This window comes from Argiope bruennichi, chromosome 3 (assembly GCF_947563725.1).
Source record: "Argiope bruennichi chromosome 3, qqArgBrue1.1, whole genome shotgun sequence".
Lineage (NCBI taxonomy): Eukaryota > Metazoa > Arthropoda > Arachnida > Araneae > Araneidae > Argiope > Argiope bruennichi.
In genome coordinates this window covers 126,386,412-126,414,398 of record NC_079153.1, presented here as the reverse complement: position 1 = coordinate 126,414,398, position 27,987 = coordinate 126,386,412, and the positions used below count along the sequence as shown (strand labels likewise).

The window sequence follows — 27,987 nt, the reverse complement described above, 5'->3', positions numbered from 1 at the left end:
TATAAATATATTAAGGAAAAAAGTTTCCATTTTTCTTTCTATTTATTATCAAATTTGAATGTTTTTCTATAGTAGAGACTGAAAGAAACTAAATTGAAATCAAATCAGGCAAGGAAATATATATTATATATTTTGAAAATGTGTCTTAAAATGAGTAAGCACCAAATAACATATTGATGATGTTTGTAAGTATTTTGTTTTAGCGGTTATAAATTTTATTAATATAATTATTTATCTTCATGCATGGTTTTTGTTTAGACCAGGAAAGGTATTTAAAAGTATATTTTTTGTTCTGTAGAAGACTGAGCCGAGCAGATAGCAAAGCTGTGAATTCTCAGCCCTCATCTCCTGGTACTCCTGGTAGTGTAGATGCAAAAAATAAGGATGATGTTGTCCAAGCAATGATGGCAGCTGAAGCTGGAGTTTTTAGCAGCCAGCAGGCTCAGATCAAACAAGGCTGGAGCTTACTAGCTGCACTCCATTGTGTTCTTTTACCAGACTTAGTAAAATCAGAGAAATTTAAGTGTCCTCAGGTAGAAATGCTTGCTCGGCGTTGGCAAGATCGTTGCCTAGAGGTAAAATAGACAAAGAAATTTTTGTTATTACCTTTGAATTTTATCAAATCCATGTTTTTTTAACTATGTATTTTCCTTTTTTTATTTTGGATTGTTATATAATTAATAGTTGGTTTTATTTAACAATATCTGGTAAGCTTTAAATAAGTCGAAACTATTTTTGTATCAAAATATAACTTTGAGCAAATTTTGTATTTTTCTATAAACAAACTTAACATTTTCAATTTAATAAACACCAGCATATACATGCATTAATATTTAATATATTTTTTTCTAAATATATAGTTTTAAGCAATCATATTATATAGATTCCCCTTTGAGAGCCTTTTGTATTTTTTAAAAATTGGTTTTAAGCATATTTTTTACTATCACTTGTTAGATATTTAGAACAATGGAAAGAGATGTACCAATCGCGAGGGGTGGGCATCCAGCTTTATACTGGCATTGTAAAATCGTAAAATCATGAAAATAAATGTCATTTGAAAGGACTTAACATGCTCTTAATGATTTTTTAATTAAGAATTACGTTGAAACCTTTCATATATTAAAATAAGATCAAACTTCAAAATTTCCATTGGACACACCCATTTTTCTCATCAAATTTTATAACTAAAAGAAACAGTATTTCTGAAAGCGTAATTTCATTAGTGTAAGTCTGTTTGTTTCAAAATTATGAGATAACCAAATTTTGACATTCTAATATTAAAATTAAATTTTGAACTTTCATTCATATCTTAAAAAGTTAAAAGTTATTGACCTAAACTCTTTTTATGAAAATGTAAGTTATTCCACACGTTTTGCATACAAATTTAACATTAAAAATTTTTACTATGTGAAAAAAATTACAAAATTAAATTTTAAAATTTTTTATTAGCAGAATGCTTAAATTTTGGGAATAAATCGAAAGACAAGACCATTTTATGCTGACTTGAAAAATTTAAGCTCATTCTTACGAGTAGTTTTCCTGTTACATTCTGATTTCTATATTACACTTAAAACAACATGTTTAGGGATGCATGCACAAATTTCAAAATAATGGCAAATTTTTATTTAGCATTGAAATCTATTGATCATATATTCCTTTGAACAAATATTGTTTTCAACATTGTTATAATATATAAAAAAAAAATCTTTTTGAAAAATCGTCAGCAGCAAAAAAGGCAAAATAAAATTCCATTGCCATAATATTTTATTAACAGCCACTACTTTTAAATGTGAAGGATAGTCGTTGTTCTTGAAATAATCTATAAATTTTACTCATCATTTCATATAATGCCACTTTCAGAATGTAACAAATTCAAGAAAATGGGAATTTTATTTCATAATAAAAATTTTATTGGATTTAATTATTTAATTTCGCAAACATTCTGTCAAATTATTCTTTTAATAATGTATGGTAACAAACCATATTTTCTAATGAGAAAAGAACCTGTTTTTCTAACAAGAGTGAGCTTAAAGTTATTGATGTCTGCTTAAATATGCAACATTATGTTATTTATTAAGCATTTAATATTCATATTTTGTAATAATATATATAATTGTACTTATACATTATTACAATTTGTCATTTTTTATTTTTTTTATTAATCCTTTAAATAGAATTTATTGATCCATATAATATAATCCATTGAATAAAGTAAATACTAAATTTTTCAATGCCAATTTAATTAAATCAACTTTGTTCTACTAAGCAAATATGTTCTAATATATATTTTTGATATTATGTTAGTTGCTTCTTAAAAACTCGAAAGGAATAATTATTATTCTTCAGCATAATGGAGAATCAAGTTCAGATGCAATTTAAACAAAGCTTTTTATACTTTTCAATATTTTTATCAGAAAAACAAAATTCTTCCAACAATTTTTATTATGAATATTTTGTTATGAATGAAATAGTGATAAATTTTAACATGTAGGTTGTAGCTTTACAGATGCTTTTAAACTTCACAAAAATAAAATTTAAAAAAATGTTATTACTGATGTACAGTGAATATCAAAATCTTAACATATAAACATGGGCAGCCTCTTAACAGAAAATGTCTAGCATCTCCCAATGTAATCATGGTATATTAACCAAAAGTTCTACTCCAGGTATATTTTCCTATTATTTTTATCTATTCATGACATAAAAAAAAAGGATTTTATCATAGAAGATTTTAAATATGTAGACATTATCCTATGAAATTTTTAGTGCATCATCTTTTGTTATTCATTACTACCTTTAAAATGGTGATTTTAGTTTCCGAATAGGGTGACTGATTGCAAAATAAATAAGGGAAGCTCCTTTTTTTTTTTTTTTTTTTTTCCCTACAGTTGTACATTTCAAATATTTTAATACAATTTAGCTTAAAACAATGGGAAATTTATGAGGGTTTTTGTGTATACTTTTCCAATTTCAACATTTTATTTGCATTACTTCATATTTCTTTTGGTGTTTAAAAATATATATAATAATATCATATTATAAAAATTAGTGACTTCTTTGCTTTAAGAATTTTTGTTACTTTGCTGACTTTCTAATATATTTATTGGAATTTTGGATTTGCTTTATGAAATTTTCTTAGAAATGTTCATCTTTCACTTGATCAATCTTTTAAAGCTTTCTTCCACCGAGTGCAATTTAAATGCAAATATTATATGGGGTCAATAATACATCAATTTGGATTCAATATTTATAAGCAAAGTTTGAGAAGCTTATATATTGATTTTACAGCATAACATGTATGAGTACACTCAATAAAATTTAAATCATTGATGATCATAATAAATAATGCCTAATATATTTAATTGTCTATTGTTTAACTATGGTTCATCTGTAATCTAATAATTTTTTGCTATCAATTATTAAATTTTCATTAATACAATTTTCTCTTGCTAGTGCTCATGAATTAATTTTAATATTTGTGCTTAGTTTGTATTGAATAGAAATCAAAATTATGAATCAATGAAATAATTATTAGACTTATTAAAATAAAATAATTGTGTAACTATAATTATTTTATGCATTTTTAGGTTAGAGAAGCTGCTCAAGCACTACTTCTAGCAGAACTGAGGCGAATAGGGCCTAAAGGTCGAAAACAGTTAGTTGAAGAGTGGGCACCTTATCTCCCAAATTATGGAGAACCATACCCAAAACCACAAGCTTCAGCACCACAGCAAACAACAGATGATTCTGCTAATGTCACTTCTGCATCTCCTGCCTCGAATTATAATAACAATATTAATAATTCTGTGGCAAATGCAAATGATGCTAATAATGTTAATGCCAATGATCAAGTTCAAATCAAGGATGAAGATCATTCTTCAGATGAAGATGAAGGTGACGAGCATAGCTTAGAAGGTATTTCTATGGCATATATAGAAACTAGGGTTTTTTTCCCCCTATAAAATATCAAGTTTCAATTTATAATTTTCTAGAAAAACATTAAATTTAAATCTAATCTATGAATTTTCTTTTTTTTGCTTAACAAGATTTAGATATTGATTGATTATTTTGTCTAATGAATGCAATTGTGATTGTAAGGAGGAAGTAATTCTTATGTTATTTTCCAAATGTAAAATCAGTCATGATTGTTATTCAAACTATTATATTCATCTTCAAGATTTATGTATGCATATATAATAATCAGATTAATGAAATTCAGTTGAAAATATTACTTTTTTTTTTTACATCAATGTATTATTTTTCAGAAACTAGTTCTAATAGACCGTCTAGTGCCACTGAAGGAAAAAGAAAGCAAACAACAGCCATTGTGCTCTTAGGAGTAATTGGAGCTGAATATGGTCATGAAATCGAAACAAATAAGAAAAAGACTCCTGAAGATCAGAAACGTCGAAGTGTCGTAGATGGTTTTGGTCTTTCCAACTACTCTCTTGCTAGATATACCAGTATGTGTTTAACACTTTCAGAATTGAAACTTTTCTTAAAATTTCACAATTTAACCAATTTACATAAACTTTGATTTATTCTTTTCAGGTCAAGCTTTAGCATTTTTATTACTAGTACCTCCATCACCTTCATTCCCTGCTCACACAGCTCTCAGAAGAGCTGCAATTGACTTGATTGGAAGAGGATTTACAGTTTGGCAACCATATTTAGATGTATCAAAAATATTACTTGGCCTTTTAGAGTTATGCTGTGATTCAGATAAATTGGTTCCCAGGTATGACAATAAATTTAAAGCTTAGTAATTTTGTGTAATATTATATTGAGGGGGAAACTGTATATTCTATCCTTGATAATTTAGATATCTGTTTGCACTGATGAACTGTGAATATATTCGTTAATTAAAAGTGATGATTACTGCTGTATTATATAAAGTTTATCATAGGAAGTTAATGTTTCTTAATTTTTTACAAATTATTTGTTAATATGCATGGCATTGAAACTTTGTACTGTATTTTCAATTTGCAGATATTTTTAAATATATTTTTTAATGAAACCTTTTGTGAAAATTTAATTTTTTTACAAAATATAAAAATGGTAAGACATAAAATATTCTGCATCAAATGAATATTGGAACATTAATTTTTCTTTAAGTTTTAGATCAAATAACTGACTAATTTGTATCAAAATAGTGTTTTGTCTTAATTTTTGAAAACTTTAACAGTTTTTTTTTTTTAATTTCTAAGTAAATTTGTATATTTTAAGAGTTTTTTTATGAAATATATGCATTTTCTTTTATTTTCCTGCTAGTATGTCCTATGGTCTTCCATTAACTCCAGCTGCTGATTCCTGTCGAACAGCTCGCCATGCTTTGTCTCTCATAGCTCTTGCTCGTCCTCCAACATTCATAACTTGTTTGGTGAAAGAAGTAGCCCGTTATAACACACTTGCCCAAAATGCACAAGCCCTCAACATTTCAATGCATATGACTGTTTTAAGTCGTTCAAAACCAGAAATACTTAGAGTTATTGAGCTTCTTATTGATAAAATGCAAACAGATGTTTCAGATTTACTTGTTGAGGTAAATAACTTAGATCATATTTGATATTCTTCAAAAATTATTTCTATATTTTATTAGGAATTATAAAATATTGCTTAAAAAATCTTGATTTATATTGGTACTTTAATCTTTTAAGTTGTCATTATTTCTTCAAATAGTCGATAAATGATGCATTTCCATAATTAATATCTTTAAGATCAATTTTTTTCCCCCTTAGGTCATGGATATAGTGATACATTGTCTTGACCATACTCAGTTGAAAGTTCGAGGCTTAAAGGAATTGTTTCCTGCAATTTGCAGGTATTAATGTTATTTTATGTTGCAAAATATATTGTGCTTTTTACTAAATTTTAAAGAGGGAGCACTTTTTATATTGCGTGTCATCTTTCAGAAGCCTACTTCAGAAAAGAAAAAAGAATCAGAAGGATTATTTTTATAATTTTTTTTTGCACATTATTTATTAGAATATTTTTAGTTAGCATATGTAGCATAATGATTTTTTTAAATGAAATAAAAATTTTAAATGTGAATTAAAGTAATTTAGGCCTTTTTGCTATTTGAAATATAATTATATTAACAGTGTGGTTTTGAAAACCATAATCAAAAGTTATTAATAAAAAATTGATCCGCTAAATAACTTTATGCCTTAAAAACTATAATAAAATATAATTTATATATAAAATTTAATATAATACACAAAATTATTTTAAATTGCTGCAAATAATCATATTATAAAATGCTGGAGATACATACTCAGTGCTGATGTACAAATTTAGTTATTATGCAGCTGAATAATTTTTTTATATAAAAAAATATAATATTACTACTGTTATTTGTAATATGATATTAACAGTTATTTAATAATGGAATTATTGAATAATAATTAAATCTAAACTTAAATTAATTATTTATAAGCATTTAAGAATCATTTAATAATGTTTTTAGGTTTTATAATGTCACATATTGCAATTCAACAAGACGTATAGCAGTTGGAGCGAAAAGTGGAGCATTAGCTATTTACGAATTGAGAGCTTCAAAATGTCAGGTAATTATTCTTTAAATTTGGCTCTTTGTCAAAATTTTATTTTATATTAAACATCTTTCATTATTTATCTGTGTTTTAATTCAGAAAATTATATTTTGATTTTACTGTTCCACTTTCAGACAATTTCAGCTCATGCTGCTGCTATAAATGCTTGTGCATTTTCACCTGATGGAAAATATTTAGCATCTTATTCAAACAAAGAAAATAAGCTGTGTTTCTGGCAGGTAAATTTCTTCATTTTTTGTTAAGGAGCGAATTTAAATTTCTTTATTAAATAAAAAAAATTGATTAATTGTACTGATTATATATGAATTTTTTTTATTATTTATTTATTTACGTGTGAAATTGCCTACTTAATAATAGTGGTGTAGTTCATTGTATTAAAACCAAATTGCATTGTATGTATTAAAATATTTTTCCTTAATTTGATATTTATTATATTTAATGATTGGATTGGATTGGTCACTATTTCTGATCAAACTTTTTAAAGTTTCCTTGTGTTCCTTTCATTGAAGTGATTACTCCGTTAAAGGTATTGGAAAACTTGAGCCGATCTAGGTTTACTGAACAATACATTTTTTGGCCTTAGTTTTTTTAATTCATTTATTTATGCATTAAAATTTCTCCTTTTAAAGTACTTTAAATAAGTGTAGGAGAACCAAGTAGTTTTATTAAAAGTAAATAAATTTAATGTAGATAGTATGATGTTTAAAAAGTGTTCCTTACATATTTTTGTACTTGGTAGAGCAATATTCGATTTTAATTTGGTAATTTTTAGATGTGTCACAGTTATATAAGTTGCGATATTGAAATTTAGTGGAATTGGAAATTAGTGGTATTGGAAATTTTGCACTTTTTGGGAGCAAATTCTTTTAAACTTTCGATTATAATCTAATTGTCAAATGTTTCTTAATCGAAAGTTTATATTAATTTAGAAGACTAGTTCTAGACTAGGATATACTTTTTTGTATAAAATATTATTTTGAAATTGTTTGCTCTCATTATTTTAAGTTGGTTCATGTTTTAGGAAATAAAAAGGGAAATCACTAAATTTTTTTTTTTTTTGAAAATTATTTTATGCATTAATGCATTTTATTTATTTATTCATTTATTTATTTATTTTTTTTTTTTTTTACAGACTGCTACTGGTCTATTTGGACTTGGTAATGCCCAAACTCGTTGCATTCGAACTTACAATACGCCCCATCTGAGTGAAGCTGTGAAAAACAATCCACTACGCATGGCAAGACTTCAATGGGCAGCAAATAAAGTTGTCAGTTTGATAACTGATGATAATTTAGAATATCGATTTAGTGTTACTTGAGTCTCTGTGTTATTTTACCCAATATGTTTTTATTTCAGAAATCTTACGTTTTGTTATATGCTTGATGCAAGTAGCATAAAAATATATATGTATATTAAATTCTTGTTCTGTTGAAACTTTTGGAGATTTTAATTACTTGTTACTGTTGATTTGCCTAAATATATAAACAAGATAGAAATTAGAATTTCTGTTTATTTTTCCTTTTCTTCATATGCTTTGTATATAAATGTTGATTTATTATGTATGTGTGATCAGTTGGAAGAATTCATGAACTGTTTTGATGAAGCAAAGAAAGATAGTGAGATACTCATTTGGCTTAAATAGTTGTCACAAATGTCTTTCTTCCCTCTCTATTATTTTATAATATATTATCATAATTTAAAATCCTTCTGAACAACTTCTATTTTTTTAGTAAAAAAATTATAAATCAATGTATTTGTGATGGATAAAGCATTAAATAAGCATTCATTATCCAAATATTTTTAATGTAAGAATTTTTCTTAATGGTACTTTTGAGAATTTTTTAAATAATTAAGATTAGATATGAATGAATCAAATCTTTACTATATAAATTTCTGCAACCTGGACATAATTGCATTTAACATATTTTGTCAGATTAGACATTTTGACATTTTTAATTGTATTTCAAATTATTTAGTTTTGTCATTTGTAAGATCTTTTTATTAATATTTAGACTTTGTATAACTTGTGAGATTTATTTATAGTGTAAAATAATGTGTAGGTGTAAAACACATGTGTCAAAATAATGGATAAATATGACTTCATATATTTCCAATTGTTATGGAAACAAGCATTTTCATTGAAAATTAATTTTAAGTTCAAAAAATTTCATTATGCTTTTAATTATGAATTTTGCACCTGTATATCTGTTATACATATATTAAATATATCCATGATTGAGTACTTATTACTATATATTTGAAAAACCTATCAATGTTTATATTGACTAAATTAGCACAAACTGAAAAATTCTTCTCAAACTGAGAATAAAATTACTTTATTTATACAAAATATTTTATTTTGTAAAATAATTGCTTTATGAATTTTATTTATGCAAAAGAATTTACTAAAAAATATCTGGTATTTGAAATATTAATGTTCTTTTTTAATAAAGTAAAGCACACTAATTTTTGTTGTTATAACATTTGATAAATAGTTATCAACATACAAGAGTCTATATAGCTGTTTTGTGATATAAAAAATAGTGTCACTTCTTAAGTAACTTTTGCTCCTGGTTGGTTTAAACTTTAATGATTCAAAATCTAAAAACATTGTATTTATTTAACATATCACCATTTGATTGTTATAATTATCTTTAGTCAATCGTCTGTGAATCATTTGTAAGTAATTTCCACAAGTGACTTGAATTGTCCACCGAAATTCATCAGTTTCGTTTAAAGCTCGTTATGCAGCAACAAACATTTTGTAAATACGATAGTTTGGAAAATATTTGTGATAAAATATTTCATTTTATATTTTATGTATAAAGATACTTTGGTTTTGTTTATTCATAGAAAAAACTTAATATGTGATATAAATGGGGAAGTTTCATTCTGTATATTACAAATGCATGTTCTCTTTGTCTCGCAGAGTCTTGTTTTCTATCTATAGTTCAAAATATTGTATTTTTGTTCTACAATAACCCCATTTAAAATTTAGTTAAGTATAAGCATATGTGTATTTGCAAAAAGAAAGGAAATATTCCATTTATTGTTTATTGAAATTATTGTTGTATATCAAAAATCTTGTTTCCATTGTTTATTGAATTTTTAATTATTTTCAAATTTTTTTTGATGGACATAACATAGATTGTTTAATTTCTTGCATTATTTTTTTTTTGTTTTAAAATTCTTATAGAAGTATTGCTATGAAGGACAAATTAATAATCAAAAAAAAATTAACCATGATTATTTCTTTTTTTATATATTTTTGTTGGAATTTTAATCACATTTATGCATTTGTCAGAAAAGTTAAAATGAGACGAGCATTTTGAATCAGGATCAGTTGGATTCATTCAGGTATCAAATCCATATTCTAATTGGGTTGTAATTTCAAATTGAATAAGTAGCATTTTCTGATTATATTTGTTCCATTGTGTAAAGTTAACTTATCATGCATATTGATTCCTATATCAGTTATATTTATATGTAAATGGATTTATTTTTATGAAATGTTGGATCATGTAAATATTTGTGCTTGTAGTATTTAATCTGTTGTAGACTATTTATTAAGATTACCCTAGGTTTCCATTTCTCTTCTTGGTTGATGTTTTTACTCTGTAGCTATTTGGCATTGTGTTTACTTTGATAGATGAAGTTCACAAAATCATATATTGCTTACTTATTTCTTTCTTCATGCAGTTTTTTTTTTTTTTTTTTTTTTTGTCGTCTATGATTATTTTTTTCATATTTTTGATAATTTACAATCTTAAAAAATTGATATTGTACATATTAAATCCATTCATTTATATAGTAGAAATGTCCCATATATTCAAGTAAACATTCAATAGACAGAATTTTCAGTGATATCAATACTTATTAAATATTTTCGACTTAGAATGTGACTAATGTTTCATGAGCAAGATTTCAAATGTTTAATCAAGATCTTCTTTCAGAGAATTGAATGTTTGTACAATTTTTCCCTTACTTCCCAATGCCAGCAGACAAGCTGCTAAACTTAAAATATCTCTATGTAAAATCTGTATATGTGTGTTTGCTGAAAACTGTAATGTGTAATCTGAGTAAATGCAATATCATTGTATATTATAGAACTAGTCATATATATGTGTATATATATATTAAGAATTGGTTGTGTAACTGGAGACATCAAGTATTAGTCTGGTTAATAATTCATATTAGATTCTTAGAATTACTAAAAATATATCACAACAATGATATATTTCTAATCTTATTAAAGAGTACTCAGTTTCTTCATGAAACTAATGAATTTGTTTCTGAAAATAATAAATACTTTTGATATTTCAAAATTTAACTACGCTAAATAATGGATTAAAATCAGGCAAATTAAAATCATTTCTGCTAGATTTAATTTGAACTGTTTACTGATGTAGAATAATTCTTTAAGATCTTAATTATAGTCATTGTTTTAAAAGCTTATTTTGTGAGATATTTCATAAATTTTAGATAATTTTCCATGATGATGATTTATTTCATTATGTGTTTCATCTCTACTATTTTTAACATTCCTATAATTTTGAATACTACCTTTAAATTTCCTCTTATATTAGATATTGTTCTTATTTATAAATAAAAAAACATGGCATTTTCAATTGTAAAATTTTTACTAAAGATTAATAGTGAGATGTTATTTTTATGTTTATAAGTGCAAAAGTATTTTAAGATGAATGAGAACGTCTTATGAATTCATATTCTTTAATAAAGGTTTCCAAAATGCAGTTTTGTCTTCTAAGCCTGTCTTGCGAACCTGACTCCATGATTAATATTAATTTTTTTATCACGTGCTAATGTTAAATAAGGTATGAAAAAGTATGCTTTTGAAGCACATATAGGAATATGTGAATAATAATGAAAACACATACTTTCGAATGAGAATTAATGGTCTTTTAAGCAAACCAATACAAGCAAAATGTTTGTAAATTAATAATAACAAATATCTCTTCAAAATCGTGCGAATATTTCGCCTTTTACTAAAGATAACCTTAAAAAGGAACAACTTAATGAATTTGAAACCAAATTTTGGAATATCGTTAGACGGGATAATGACTGTAAAAGGACATCACATATCGAATTTCATCAGTTTAATTGAAAATACATCAGTTAATTTCCATATACATAATTAAAAAAAACACGATTTTTAAACTCGTAAATTTATCGAAATAGGGTCGAGTTTTTCGCCATAACGATGTTTTCCTGTTTGTTCTTTCGAAAATGAACACATGGTTTGAAATACATATAAATCAACATGCACCAAGCATTACTCGGACAATTCCACTCTTTAAAATTCGAAGATTTTGTGTAAGGACTTTGTAAAAAATGCATTCAAACAGCAAAAATATTTCAATAAATTCTAACATTTCTCTGAATTTGTTATTAATAATTAAACAAAAATATTTTAAGCAGCGATTTAAAAGTTAGAATTACTGTGTTATTTTTAATGAAGAGAGAATTTTTGTGCTATTTTTAAAGTAATATTCTATTTAATTCGATTACAGTTTTTAAACGAATACAGAGAAACAACGTGTAACGGTTATCGGAAGTGAATATAATTCAGTAAGATAAAGCATTTTTTTTTAAGTCTCGGCGTTGGATTTTGCTGAATAAAATGTAATTGAAGATCGAGTACAATCAAGGCTAAAAGAGTGACTCATTCAAAGCAGCTGAATTCATAGAGGTTAGAAGGGTAGTGGGACAGATGCGTACAACCATTTGCGTACGAATCATAAAACTGTCAATCAGTTGTCTCGTTTACAATGCGGTTGTGTTACTGAGAAGGTTCAGTTCTAGAAGAGGTTACAACATCTTAAACGTTATCTAAAAGTGTCATATTTGGCGAGAGTTAGCCTGATGTTTGACACAATTTCGAATACTTAACGATACGTTCATTAATATAATTTCATGAGTTTTAATACTATAGGAGTAATTTCTACTTGCTTTTTATGAAAGATGGATTGCTTTTCAATGTATATATTTAAAAATGTAAGATAAAAACATTGGGGAAAGGTATTTCTGCTCATATAAATAGTGTACCCACTTCGAAATAATAATCATTTTTTCTAGATTTCAGATATAAATGCATTACTTTACATAAATATAACGTTTTGCATTAAACGAGAGAGTTTGCGTTTCATTAATTTTTGATTTATTTCTTCTTAATTCGTTTATTTAATTCAATAAGTTCGTTATTTAAATATAGGCAATTAAAAATTATTTCTTAAATTTAAAGTACAATTAAATGAGGTTAGTGGAATTGGAAGGATTTGTAAGGAGGGATTTGTATTGGTTTTTAAAAAATCAGTTTCCAGAGTAGAACGCCATTCAAATTTAAACTTTTCTGTTTATCATTGTAGATTTAATTTAAATGTTGTTACATTTTTTTCAAAAATCTGTACTCTGATATTTATTTGTTCATTATACGACTTTGCACTTTATGTATGAAATATTTTAAGTATAAGGTGCGTAAAATAAGCAGCTTACTAAATCAGAAGTATATTAATATTTTGCTAACTGATCATTTGTACCTGCGAAAATTTGTAGGAAATATTAGCTAAATTCAAATTTAATTTTCTTCTAGTTGCACTATTCATTAAACTATAATCGAAATCTACTGTTAAATATAAAACAAAATTAAGAAAAAGGATTTTTACATTAATATATGTAGTATATGTTCTTCAGAAACTTTAATTTCATTAAAGATCGTTCTTATATGTACAAAAAGTCTTTAAAAATCGTGTTGAATGAAGTTCTGGTAAAATACTCTTCAACAATATACATCTACACCTATATTCAAATGTTTACTTATTAGCTATGCGTTTTTTTCCATATTTTAAACAATGTAATTATTTCTAATTTCAAAAGAATTCATGGCCGTTTTAAACCTCCCTGGGGCCCTGAGATAATGCAAATCTCAAAGCCCCTTTTTCCCTCCAAATTTTTTATTGATTTTAATTTAATTTTTATTCGCCAATTTTAAGTAGTAAATTTTGAAAACTGAAGTCGCAAGTCCCTTTCTAAAAAGTCCATTTCAATATTGTACAAATAAAAAAAGTGCACTGTCAAGACGTAAAATTAATTTTAAGCAAAATATCGAAAACAAAAGAAAACTTTCTATAACACTCTAAACAATATTGTAAAAGGAGGGAATGTATTTCTTTAAACTGTAAAGCTTCAAATTTTTTAGAATTATAAAATAGCATAACGAGTAAATGGTAATTAGAAATATTACTAGAGTAAAGTCTCAAAATTAATTTATAATTTTGATTATAACTTGAATAAATTTGACTGCACGGCCCACTGTCATTAAATGAAAGTATAAAACTATTTACCTTTCTACAACTATTAAAAATTATCAAGAGCTGAGGGGTTCCTTGACAATTGCCAACTTTACCTATTTAAAAATCTTGTCCCCCCCCCCAGTTTAGAATTATTTAAATAATTTTTTTGGACTGTTGACATAGCAGCTCCTGTATAGTAGATTCAAATCTCTTGGGAATTTAATTATATTTAATAGAAATGGCTTCAAGGGCATCTTTCGATTTTACCATTGATTCGGACGTTCTTAAGCGATTTTTTTCGGGAAAACAATGCACAATTTTCAGATATTTTGCTATGGAAAAAGTCTGGTTATCTCACAATGAGCCCATAGTTTTCTGAAGTCCAGTCGAGATCCATATAAGATTTTAAGAGCAAATGAATTTAGAACATTAGTTTCTTTATTTAAAAAAATAAAGTCAGACTTCTTTTACTGCATTGCAGAAGAAACTCTTGCTGTAACATTAAAGAAGTTTTTAAAGAGATGTTTTATTTCTTCATAACTATATAAGTGAACATTCACTTCTATTTCTGTAATTTACTTTTATTCATAATACATGAAACTTTGATTAAATCTTCAGTATTCCATTATAGTATTTCCATTATAGAAATTTGCAATCTTGTAATTAAAATAAAATGAATAATTTCCTATTAGTATATTGCTAAATAAAAAAAACTGCATTATAATACTTATGTAACAGTTATAATTTTTTTTTCTCAATATAAGCTAAAAGTTTGGTGAGTTTGTATTGGATTTGAAGGAATATTTCACAGAGCATTAATTCTTTAATGCTACTATGTACAAAAAAAAAAAAAAAAAAAAAAAAATTAAATGATTTCTTAGATCATAGTATTCAATACACTGCAATATTATAAAAATCAAATAAATAGTAAATGCGGGATAAGTTTAAAAATTGTGAAAAATGCTTTCTTACGTATTATTATTCCATTTCCATTTGTAATGTTCCATTAAAATATCCTGAGTTTTATTTTTAATTCATAAAATAAAATAAGGACTGTTTTAGGAACTTAAATAAAAAATTACCTAATAACATACACACACACACACACAAAGGATGGGGGGGGGGGTGGAAAAAATTGGCTTTTAACACGGAAGCATATATTTTAAATTTCACAGATATCTCCAAATTTTTCGTTTAAAATTATTCAAAAATTAAAGTGTGGAATATTCAGACTTTAATCTAAAAGTTTTAATTAACAAAATAAGATTTTCTTCCAAGAATGAAAGTGAATGTATATATATGCGTCTATCATTCTATTTAAAATATCGACCATTGGACGTAGAGATACTAAATTTAACACACGTATATTTGGAAGAAAAAAATATGCAATTCAGTGCATTTAAAAATATTAATACAAAAAATATTATGTCTTACGTAAATTATCTTAAAATTTAAAAAAAAATCATTAATTTTATTGGTTTATCAGTCTTTGCTTAATTTTATTCTGTTAAAAGCATACAGATCTTAGATAGCATGTATGTTTTATAGTCAAGATCTTCCGTTTATATTTACGTACGAAAAGATAAAGTTTTCACATAAAAGAGAATACTAGATTTTTAAATATAAGATAAGATGTATTTTTATTATATCAGGCTTCTTAAATTATTTATTTCATGTGTATTTGAATTATTTATTTGAGTTCCAGAAATTCAAAAGCTTTGAACAGATTTAATTTCAAATAGTAGTAAATTTATCACTGTTAAATTCTCCTATTGATTTATGTGCTATTAATTAGCTGAAATGCACATTTAAATGATCCACTTATTTTAAAACAATGGGAATCGTTTGTGATGGTAATAGTTAAGTTCAGGTGTATTTTTTTTTTTTTTTAGAATGGAATTTCTATTTCGGATTTTTTTAAAGTTTATTGATTTTCATTTCATGAGAACTATATTTAGCATACTTTGATTTTGAATGAATAATGCAGAGAATTTATATGATTTGGAAGTAAAAACTATTTTTTACTGTAAATTTTTAGAAAGTTATCAAATAATTCTCTTATTTTTTGATAAATTAAAATTCTAATTAAAAATTCAAAAAATCACTTTCCTACCCTCCAAAATATATATTTGACAAATTTGATAGGCAGACGGCAAGGTGTGTACAGAGCCAGCATATACACATAGAGACAAAAGTTTTTTCCCTGTGTTTAAACATCAAAATTTAGTTAAAATACCAATATATTTTCTCGCCAAATACTCTTGCCAACAGATAACATATGTTTTAGCAAACCTAGACTAATTACTCCCTACCCCCTTTTTTCAAAGAGCTACGCGTGATTTATTGGCTTTTTTATGAGCTGTACGCAAATGGTTGTACGCATCTGTCATACAACCGGTTAGAAGGGGGGAAAAAAACTACTTTTCTCATTGGTTTTGTTATGACTACAGAAAACTAAATAGGCAGTTGTTAAAATATCCCTTAACCTCAACTGGAGACGAGTTCAATCATCTAGAAGTACTAAACGCATTTACTTCACTTGACTTTACCCAGTGGGAGAGGTCTTCCCGAAATTTTCTCGCATACTCTCTAATGAAGATGAAATCCTTCCTCTCAAGGAGGGGGGAAAAACAAAACATAACGATTGATTCTCCCCCCCCCCTCCTCCTCGAATCCGTACATAAATGTCTTACGAGTTGTACAGTAGGGAAGAAAAAAAAACGTTTTGAATGTTTTTCGACTGTGGGAAACCAAACTTTGAACACAACTACCATTTTAATAACACGATCGCATAACAAATTTCCTTTTTTATGTTAGTGCATCTTTGAATCATCTCTTTCACATGCATGCAAAAGAAGAGACACGCAACCCCTCGTCGGATTTGGTTCACAATTTGATGTGGATCCACGTCTCAGATGCTAAATTTTATTCAGCTAGCTGTTTACATTTGGTAGCTAGCAAGTTCACTTGTACTTAGATAACCAGACAGAAAGATATAATTCCCAAAACGTGTTGTCGGATTTAGAGAGGTCTGAACCGAAGATTTGGATAAATGTCGAATACGATTTCTTTTTAACAACTAGAATATTTTCTCTCTGCATACTTAGTATATAACATAATAAAATAACATTCTTTCGGCTGAAAACCGAAATCCAGTGCCATCAATATACAGAATTTATTACCTGCAACGGGCTGTACGAATGAGTCATTTTTTTTTTTTTTTTTTTTTTTAATTTTGTGTATTTTCTTCTTCGAATGTATTTAGACCACTCATTTACGCTTAAATTATGAGAATACTATTTTGTCAGAAAGTAAACGGGGTAAGGGGACTCGAGAAAATGAAACGTTCATTTTAAAAGTTGAAACGGGTAATGATCTAAATTTTAATTTTAAAAAACCACCCTAGGATTATAATACGCATCGGTAAAAGAAATGATAAAATCCAAACTTCCCCTTATAAAACATGAATTGCTTCCCAAAGATCTATAAAACAAATTCAATCATATTTTTAAGGCTCAAGGAATAATTTCAATACACATCCAAGAATACATAATCACTAAAATGTTAAGTGCTAAGCAGAGCAATTCTGCAGATCAAAAAAAATCAAATTTTTAAAGAAAATTCATAAAAATCTGTACAACATTTTTTTTAAAAAAAGCAATGTCTTTAGAATTTATATCGATGCAAAAGCCCGATATTCAGATTCTTGTTGTTCCATGAAATTCAATAACGAATATCTACATCTTATACAGTACATAATCAGAAGGACCCTCCTCCACCCCACTAGAAGACATTTTAGTTATACTGCAAGTATTAAAAATCGAATCTTAAAAAACTGAAGATTAATTGTTGGGCTCAAAATTTAATCTCATTTGAGAGCGAAATATTCCAAACCCAGAGAAGATGACCACCCCAAATCTTTCTCGCATACTCTATAATAAAGTCATCCCAGAAAACGCCATTCATGGCATTGTCGTACAATAATTATTAAATATTAAACCTTTGGCGTATATTTAGCACTTTTGTTGAATCGATCGTGTAATGCTTGGCAAGTTTTAGTTTTATTTATTTTGACAGTCAATCCCTGGCAAATGGTAAATTGTATTCGAAAATCGAATTTGTTAGATGCGATCTTCAAAAAAGATTGAAACAACAAAACTGACATAGAAAAACATTTGTACTCACCAAATCACATACCAAATTTAATATATTAAGTCGTTGCGTTTTTCTGCCCCCACGCTTACATGTTTCTGAAGTAACAGATCGACAACCCAGTACAGACTTCCTCTGGATGGAGTTTGTTCACAATTTGATAAATATATAAATTGTGCTTTTATTCCATATACCAAATTTCATTCATCTAGCTTGAAGCAGTTTTGTATTATCTTTGTAACAGACCGACAAACGAATAGACACACATCATCCCAAAAATAAGTTTTTCGAACTTGAGGAAGTCTAAAACTTGATTGAAACAATGAAGACTTGATTAAACGGCTGAAACAATATCATGCGACATAACTATATTTGCAGCCACAAAACTAGAATTTAACAATTAAATAGTTGCATAAATAGAAGATTTGACAATTAAATAGCTTGTTTCTGAAGCTAGTTTTCATTTTCGTGCTGACTTAAATTTCATTCTGAACAACGTTGGTATTCCCATACTAATACTAGGTAACAGTCAATCCGAGTTCAGGAGTAAGGCAACTAGATAAAAATACAAGAATGTTAAACGTCCTGTTTATCGTCGTTTTGCTCATATAAGAATTACTCTGAATTGGACTGAAAAACATTTCAAATGGCCTTTCCACTTGACAATTTATGCACTCGAGAATTTATCTATTTAGAGGTTTTCCTGATCAAGTTGTGATTTTAAAAGGATTATAAGGGGGGTTTACGAAATGCTATATATATATAAATATTTTCAAACATTACCGGAGGGGGTAGAGATATATTCCTTTTTGATATATTTGATTGCGAAATTCAAGAGGCCCCTCGTTGAATTTGGCCCAAAATCTCTGTACCGATATTCATTCATCTAGTTCTGTTCATTCCGTAATTATCGTTTTAAATTATATTGCAACAGCCGGACAGACAGGCCTGCTTCTGAACAGATTTTGCTTAACGTTTGATAAAAATCTAAGAATTTGATTGTAACGACCGTATACCAAATTTCAACCGTCCAGTTCTAAGCGTTTTCGAATGATCTTTGTCACAGCCATTCAAACATAATGTGTTTTTCGAACTCAGAAAAGTTTAAAATGTGGAGTTTCGTCAAAATGGCGGGTTCCAATTTTTCAATGGCTACAATATTTTCTTTATTCTTTAAAAAAAGAAAGGACGATGACGCTTGCTAGAACAGCACAGAAACGGGCCAATGGCATCAAAATTTATTTACCGCATTATAACGTAAAATTTATTTACCGCGTAGTAACCGACAGTAATTGAGTTTAGCGTGGTTGAACTATTTTGAGACCATCCAAGTTTACCGTATGGACAACTATGAAGCTCTTTTGTTTTGCCCCCCCCCCTCTACATAAAAGGCTTGCTTTTGCTTTCTTTTTATTTTTTCGACCTCTGTTACTTGGTCTCGGTTTTGGAAATTGCTCCCATAGATATTCATTCAATCAAATATGCATTCGTGCTTTGTTAAGGTCTTGGACTTTTTAGAGCTCTTTCTAAGAACTATATTCGACTTGTATTCTTGTGTGATTTGTATATTTGATTATTTTTTGCAGTACTGCTCACTCCTTAACAATGAGCCACTCTTGCTCGAGTATCTCCACAGATTTTATCCACTTATTTTAAGTCATCAACTATATTTGTTGCTTAGTAGTTAATTTCTAAACAAATCGAAGTAATCCTAACGTTCTAGTGCAAGAAATTCTTCAATAATTTAGAGAATTATTGTACACGAATTCAATAATTATATCACTAAAAAAATTAAATATTTGTTTTTTGTGTGTTCTATCAACTACATTCAATAAACTATTACCGAGAAGCTAACAATTTGGGAAGAAAAAACTTTGTTATTCGGTCAGTTTTATCACAGAAGAGTCATTTTTGAATTTCATTATTTTAATTCTATCAACGGTTGCCTTAGGTTCCGCTCTTTCAGTGCCCTTTAAATTCTTCTTGTAGGCAGCCGTTAAAACGGTGGTAATTTTAAAAGCTTCGTGAATCGATTACCTTTGGTAACATGTGAAAGAAATCGCTTTCTTTAAAATATTAGAGTGTCACAAAAATATGTTGAAGAACACATTTCTTTTAAACAATTTTTATGTAACAAGATTATTTTACAAAATATGACGAATCAAACTGAGAATGTATAATAAAAAAATGCATTTTTTTTAGATGAACATTTGATTTGAACACTATAAAAATACTTTTTTTATGTCATTCAGAATTTTCTCATTGGAAGTATCTGATTGCTTAATGATTTAGAAATGAGCAATTTGCCTCGATAAGACTGTACACTCATTTTTCTCGGTCATCTAGTTGATGAATCCTAATAAACTGCGATGCAGTTTTAAACTTTTGTCCCGTTCCCCATACAGATATCAAAATTGATATATTTAGAGTTAAACAAAATTTAAGATCGCAAGAGCAAGAATTGTTGGAGAATGATACCGTCAATCAAATGATACAATCAGTATTTAAAAAAAAATACCTGCGTCCTTCTGACGTATATTACTTACACAAGCTTCCAAATAAGACGGCATACATTGAAGTGAACAGCATCTGTTATGAGTAATGACTGTACGAACATGTGCTGACTTTCTGCAGAGTACATCCCATTAGTGAAACCTGCATCGGTAAAGTACACAAAAGGACATTATTTAACTGTCAAAAAATTCAATTTCAAAATTATGTTGACGAACTTCACACTACCGATCTTTGCGACTGCAAGAAATATAGTTATAAAATTATATCCATCTGTATACGATGCTCATACGAACCTTGGCATGTGTTGTTTTTCATATCCAGAATTTGATGTAAATGAAAATTTATATCAAATTTTGAGCCTAATTTGTCTAAAGTACACTTTGTATATTCATAAAACGATGATTAAAGATAAAAAAAATAAATGGCAATTAGAAATATTTTAGAATTTTCCATAATTTTGAAATAGCATTGATACAATGCGAGTGTTCAAAGCGTTTTAAAATGTTGTTAATTTATGCTTACAAGATACAGGTAGACATATGCATCCATTCAAATTTGTTGTATATCTAGCAGTTGCTTTTCATGGTGATGAAAACAATTCGTTTGAAAATTAAAATGGTTTTAACTTTTCAAATGATAAATATTGTTCCTTTGAAACTGTTTTCTTGGTCCAAAAGTTAATTTTTAAATCGTTAAAGACGAACATACAATTAGGATGGGATATGGATTTTCTAAATAATATTTTATGTACGAATATATGTACTGCAGAAGCCTAAAGTTTTAGAACAATTCCCAATCAATTTTAGTAACATATTCTAAACACACTAACATTCTATTTTCTGAAAGGGAAACTGATCAAGTAACGAAAGTTTGAATTTTTCAACTGCAGAAATTTTTAGATAATTTTTTTCGGTCAGCTCGATGCAAATTTCCCAATCACCCATATTCACTTGTTTCTCACAAAGAGCAGATTATTTCTATTCAAAATATTTCAATGCATCATTTGTGAACTCTTTTAGCATGAAAGCATTCAATGACACCCACCATTACGTGTCTAGCTCATCCAATTTTATGAAACGAAGGCAGTTTGGTAGAAATCTGCTGACTTTTTTTCGTTTTACATTAATAAAACGTAGATAAAACGTTTATAAAAAGTTCATAAAAATCAATGCCTTGCTTTTATTTTTTGTAGAAAATATCACATTTCCTATTTATTTCATTTCGTACAGTCACGTGTTGAATATTAGTTTTCTAGATTTCATTTGCAGAAGTCATTAACTTATTTTTTAATCGGATCTTTTATAATTGTGATGGCAACACGTTGATGAAAGCTCATTTTTTTTGCCATGCTCGTGCAGATTAAATTTTATTTTTACTTTGTGAGAAATAAATTGCTCAGAAATATAAAATTATTTTTTTTAAAAAATTCATTAAAAATAGAAATTTAATTTATAGATCAAAACATTACAGTGTCATTGAAAGGATTATTTTTTAAGCTTTAACGCAAAAAGCATTTTTTTTTCGATTATATTTTCGTAAGTTACAGCGAAAAAACGCCGAAATTTCGCTTAATTTTTAACTGAAATTCTATTTAAAAATTTAAAAAGCTCTTAGGTGCACATTTCTGACCTCCAAGGTATGCATGTGCCATATCTGGTGGCTGTAGGTTAAACTGTCTGGCTTGTAGAGCGCCAACACACACAATCTATACTTATAATAGGTAAATGCAATGAATTTATTATAACTGAATATGCATGGAAAGATTTTAAATTCATTTCAAATAAGTTAACAGCTTTATTTCAGGCAAATATGGTTTAATATGTACATCTACTCTAATCGGAGCCTAACAGCGGTTCTGTAAACATTTAGCAATAGACCAGGGGTGTTTGTGGGACCCCAAAAAATCCCCTGAAACTTTTACGGACTTACTACCGGCATTTTGGAGTTTCGAGAAGGGGGGGGGGAGAAATGAAAAATTACAATTATGAAGTATTGAATGACCTAATTATAAAAGTTCAATGAATTACTTTTTTTGCAAAATTAATAACCATAAATTTTCAAACATATAAACTACTACATTTTATGCAAATATTTTAAATTACCTGAATTAATTCTTTTTAAAAAAATTATCTAATTTCTGCTGCTTTTTTTTTTATTTTCTGATGTTTGTGGGCTTGTCTTTCTTTTGTGGTGAACTTCATAATTGCAGGAAGGTTGACTTTTATTTTCCTCATTTACAGTTGAAGAAATTTCCTCGAGAACAGCACATGCAGAGGTAGAAGCAGTTTGCTTTTCTGCTAATGTAGAAGGTTTTTCAGAGACTTTTATGGGTGATTCATCTGAAATACATGTTTTTAAGTCCTCTTGATATGTTTTCCAACTTCTGTTCATATTCAGTAAGAGATCTTTGTGAATTGGATCAGTCATTGTATTTTTTGAGCCATATTTTTCACATGAGGTTTCTTTAGAAGCCATTAAATCATATTTAATAGTCTGCACTGCATCTAGGGAATCAATCTTAAGAGAGGTTCTATAGTCAGTGACAAGTGTATCCATTAAGTTGAATGCACTTTCTACTAATGGGCCATGGAAGCAGCTAAAGCAGGCTTTGACCAATTTAGCCAATGTAGGATACTTATAATCATTTGTGAAATCATCTTTTAAATTAAAAACTTTAGACCAATATTTATCAATTGTACACTTGACTTGATTTCCACTTTCATCAGATGTGTAGAGCATTTCTTTGGTGATATCAATATCACTCTGGTATAACCTTATTTCAGCTTCTACTTTTGACTTTTCATTATCACTAAAAATATGGGACATAAAAGATGATAATTTTTCAAAAGCTAATATTGTACTGGTTTTACCTCTTAGCTCTGGATCTAATGCTGTAAAACTAATTAGATATGACTTTTTAAGGGGTAATTTCTGTTTCATGTGCTGAAATTTCAAAGTGAAATTCTCTTGCGTACATAAATAAAAAAATATTTCAATAAGCGAAATGAAAAATTTACACGTGCATCAATAAATGAAACGAAAATTTTACACAGCGGAGAAAAAAAAAGTTGCGAAGCGATCAATGACAAATAGCTAATACGGCGAAAAATCCCCCTTCTCTACTTATTGGCGCCACGCCAGGAGAGATAAGACCTTTGAACCCAGAGTCACGTGATCGCACATCTGGTCGAACGAAGTCTCTCCCTTTTTTTTCTGCCGCGCCTACTTGCCGAAAAGAATCCAGAAGAGAATGTCCGAGAACCGGGGGAATGAGTCATAACTCGCAATAAGGAAAGAACAAAAAAGAAGTTTTTTCCCCCTTTTCACGCATTATCACTGCCTTGAGAAAGAAAGGAAAAGTTTTTACCACACACACTGACCTTGCGTTTTCTGCTTTCAAAGCAAACAAAATTACCCAGATCAAAATAAATAATTCATTATTATTCCTACTTCCTTTTGAACGACGATCCCCGGAATTTCCGGGTATCGAAGTTCAAAATCCCCGGAATTTCCGGGTATCGAAGTTCAAAATCCCCGGAATTCCGGGGTTTCCCCGGAGCACAAACACCCCTGATAGACATACATTTTCTATCGAAATGGTCTAAATGGAAAGCATAATTCTATTTTATGTAAATTGAATCAATATATGTTGACGAATTTTAAATATATCCTCTGTCCTGTGAATCATATCTATCGATATATTCTTGAAACGCTAATACCTTAAATAAAAGGAGGTGCACTCCAGTTAACTGCATCATTCACTAAAGCTGACCGATTTATAAAAATTTGAATATCACTGTTCTATAAAAATGGACGCTTTTACACTACTTCATCGACTGTTTCAAAAAAGCCAATCATCTCCCAAGGTTTCTAAAAAGCAATTCGCCTAGATTATGAAAATGTGGACTGTTCTAAAACTGTAACATTCAAAACTTAATACATTGATCGGAATCGATCAATGTATCGATCGGATCGCATAAGATAGAAACTTTTATTTATTTCTTTAAAAATGAGAGTGTCAAGAATATTTTTCAGAATATGATTCCGTAAAGGACTGCCTAAAGTTTAAATTTCATGAATTTCTGGAGTATATTTATAGAAAGAAAAAAAATACTTTTAGCTATTCACATCATTTCAATGCTTTTGAAAGTAAAACTAAATCTGAATTTTACGATGAATCTGGGAATTTTTTGTTGAATAATTCTTTAAGATATAAATTATGAAAATTATTCTGTAGTGCACATAAGACTTAAATGCTAAACGACTCTTTTTACTATAATCATATTTTTAAAAAAATGTTTGGTATCGGTAAAAATAATAATTTTTACTGCAGTTTCATCCTTTCCACTTTAATTTAAAATAGAATTTTACGGGCACTTATAGAAAATTAGAAAGTGATGCAGAGTAGAATGAATAGAGCTACTTAAGGCTGAGTAAGGCTTATCAGTGAATAATATGATTATCAAAATTTGAAGCTTAAAAATATTTTGATGAAAACCTTTAATGAGGCCAAGTTACATAAACTATTGAATCGAACATTTTAGTGAGCTTTAATACTGGCGAAGGGTCTGTTTGCCAAAGGCGGTTGGTACTAAATATGTCAAGAAGTAACCAAGCTTAAAATATTTTAATATGTTTTAAAATGCTTTCAGCATATTTGTACACACCATATAGGAAAAACTTTATTATATTTAATACAAATGAGATCTATCCTTAAATAGGTCATCACTACTTTTGAAAATAACTATAAGAATGTGAGGCAATTTATATAATATTCTTTTAATAGCTAATAAGTTATTTTAATAGTTTAATTAATATTCTCAAACATTTCACGATACATTTCAGAAAAACATAAAGAACATAATACTTATTTAAAACTTAAATCAAGAAATTATATATATATATATGTAGAGGTATGTTAACTCTGGCTCGAAAAACATGCCTCTACTAATCGGATTATATCAAATTAAATATCTCTCACGGGCCCTAAGGGAAAGCCCAGTTGAAATTAATGCGTAGAGATGGCTCATATTAAGAGAATCACACACTAATTAATACTTTTATTTTCATTTAGGAGAGAAGTTGAATTATTATCATTTTTATTGGGAAAAGTATTTTTAAGATCTAAATAACTATTAGATGGTAAAATGCATTCAAAAGAAATATTAGTATCAACAGCTGCTAAAACTCTTTTCACTTCTGACTTTTTATTAACATGACTAATATCTATCGCCACTAACGGAAGACTGACAATTGAACTGTTCGCTAATTTAATTTTTGTGCTACGTCCTACATAATTTAATTTCTTTACATAATTAGGATTAATAATCATTAATACGCTTCCGCTATCAACCAAAGCTTTAATAGGAACGTCGTTTACAATAATATCTGCGTATTCCAAATCAGCGATTATTAATTCTTGTGGAATTTCATTTGATTTTAACATGGAGTTTACAGGATTTGAGTTATGGGATCTTCCCTGATTGTTATGTTGTCTAGCATCAACATTTTGGGGACAGAATTTTATTAAATGCGATGTAGAATTACATTTAAAACAAGTTTTCCTATCAATATTTCCACCGTGTACATGATCATTATTTTGGCGGGAATTATTGACGCGCGGCCTTGAGCTGTAGTCATGTGTATATCTACTCTCTTCCCAAAACAAACTTTTATTTCTTGCGCGAAAGTAAATGTCTATTTCTTTTGCTAAACATCAGCGGTTTTAACCAGTCGGAGCCTTGTTTGATCAAAATGTGCTCGGATGTGTCCTTGTCAAGAGTGCTGGTTAATTTATCGGTTACAATTAGTTCACAAAGGGTCGCGAAATCTTTCACTTTTCTTAGTTCCAAATAATATTCTAAATTTGCTTTTAATCTTGAGACGAATTGCACGTGATTTTCCCCTTTAAATCTTTTGGCGGCTTGAAAGTTATCCCAACATTCTTTAGCAGATGGTTGGAATTCTCTTAACACTATTCTTTTGATTTCGTCATAATCTTTTATTTCGCTTTCGTTCGCGTATAACAAAACATGTCGGCATTTCTCGCCTAACAAATTTAGAAGGACTACGGCTTTGTATTCAGTTTTAACCTGTTTTGTTTCGAAAGCACGTTCCAAAATATTGAAAAACAAATTGAAATTTTCTGATTTAGTTGGTATTGGCATTGTTAATGTGCGGATGCTTTTAATTATTTGTTCGATGGACTCCGCATGATTTTCTTGAGGAGGTCCGTTAGGACTACTTATTCCGGTCGCTTGAAGGTTTCTCATACTTTCTTCATGAGCTAAAGTTAGTTTTAATTTTTCTAATTCAAACTGTCTTTCCTTTTCACGCGCTTTTTCTGCCTCTTCACGCGCTCGTTCGGCCTCTATTTTTCCGCGTTCCTCTGCTTCTATTTTTTCGCGTTCCTCTACAGTTGAAATGATACTGTCTTTAACAAATTCCAAATCATCTTTAGCCGCTTGGCTATTTTCTATAATTTGTTTAAGCTTCACAATATTTGTTTTTTCCGGAACTACCTCACCTATTGCTTCAGCGACAATAATTAAATCTTTCTTTTTTGTATTTTTAAACATTTTGAATATGCCTTTATTTTTCCTAATAACAAATGCTAATATAATAACGATAATAATAATAATGCTAATATTTTTTCAAAACAGAAATTTCTGAAATAAACACATTCAAGCAGTTTCTTTTTCTTGAAAAAGTCATTCACAAATATATAAATCTTAAAATAAATGCTTGCAAGATTCTTTAATCAAAATGATATAGAAAATTCTCCTACCTGTTCTTCTTCAATTATATCCGTTGAGATAATATGCAGGAACTTCACAATTTGTCGGCCACTGCCGAAGCGAAGATTTGCTTGAAAAATTTGTCGACCACTGCCGAACCGAAGATTTTCTTGAAAATTTTTGTCGACCACTGCCGAGCCGAAGATTTTCTTGAAATATTTTGTCGGCCACTGCCGATCCGAAGACTTTTCTTGAAATATTTTGTCGGCCACTGCTGATCCGAAGACTTTTCTTGAAATATTTTGTCGGCCACTGCCAATCCGAAGATAATTCGACGAAAACTAATGGTGAAATTCCCAGCTTCTTACAGGATCAAAGATTATTTTTCTATTTCCGAGGTCATTGCACTCCGGACCGAGCCCCCACATGTAGAGGTATGTTAACTCTGGCTCGAAAAACATGCCTCTACTAATCGGATTATATCAAATATCTCTCACGGGCCCTAGGGGAAAGCCCAGTTGAGATTAATGCGTAGAGATGGCTCATATTAAGAGAATCACACACTAATTAAACATAAACAAATTTAATGATCTGGACGAACGGCTGGGCCGCTTTACATCGAGGGACGCTAGTACAGTACCGAACACAGTTCTTAGAGCGGGAATCAGATAGCTTCTTATTGGCTGTTGAGAGACGACGCGA

The 27,987-nt window shown here is 28.5% G+C and overlaps 1 protein-coding gene and 1 long non-coding RNA gene across 4 annotated transcripts in view; one reads left to right on the top strand and one right to left on the bottom strand.

Moving 5' to 3' along the window:
- The window catches only part of LOC129962490 (WD repeat-containing protein 7-like), a 28,683-nt gene extending 17,653 nt beyond the window's left edge, over window positions 1–11,030 (top strand). For 2 of the 3 annotated variants that reach the window (XM_056076228.1, XM_056076229.1), the window contains exons 21-29: window positions 299–575; window positions 3,588–3,915; window positions 4,266–4,463; window positions 4,552–4,738; window positions 5,272–5,542; window positions 5,739–5,821; window positions 6,467–6,566; window positions 6,686–6,790; window positions 7,705–11,030. In XM_056076228.1, the coding sequence (XP_055932203.1) occupies window positions 299–575; window positions 3,588–3,915; window positions 4,266–4,463; window positions 4,552–4,738; window positions 5,272–5,542; window positions 5,739–5,821; window positions 6,467–6,566; window positions 6,686–6,790; window positions 7,705–7,890 (1,735 nt within the window). In that variant the 3' untranslated portion in view covers window positions 7,891–11,030. The remainder of the gene's footprint in view (window positions 1–298; window positions 576–3,587; window positions 3,916–4,265; window positions 4,464–4,551; window positions 4,739–5,271; window positions 5,543–5,738; window positions 5,822–6,466; window positions 6,567–6,685; window positions 6,791–7,704) is intronic. The other variant, XM_056076231.1, reaches the window with a different exon arrangement.
- Window positions 178–27,973, bottom strand: LOC129962493 (uncharacterized). Its single transcript, XR_008783911.1, has 3 exons — window positions 27,336–27,973; window positions 20,581–20,689; window positions 178–569 (listed from the first exon to the last, which is right to left on the bottom strand). It is a non-coding gene; the product is annotated as an uncharacterized LOC129962493 (long non-coding RNA).
- Window positions 27,974–27,987: the final 14 nt, after the last annotated feature.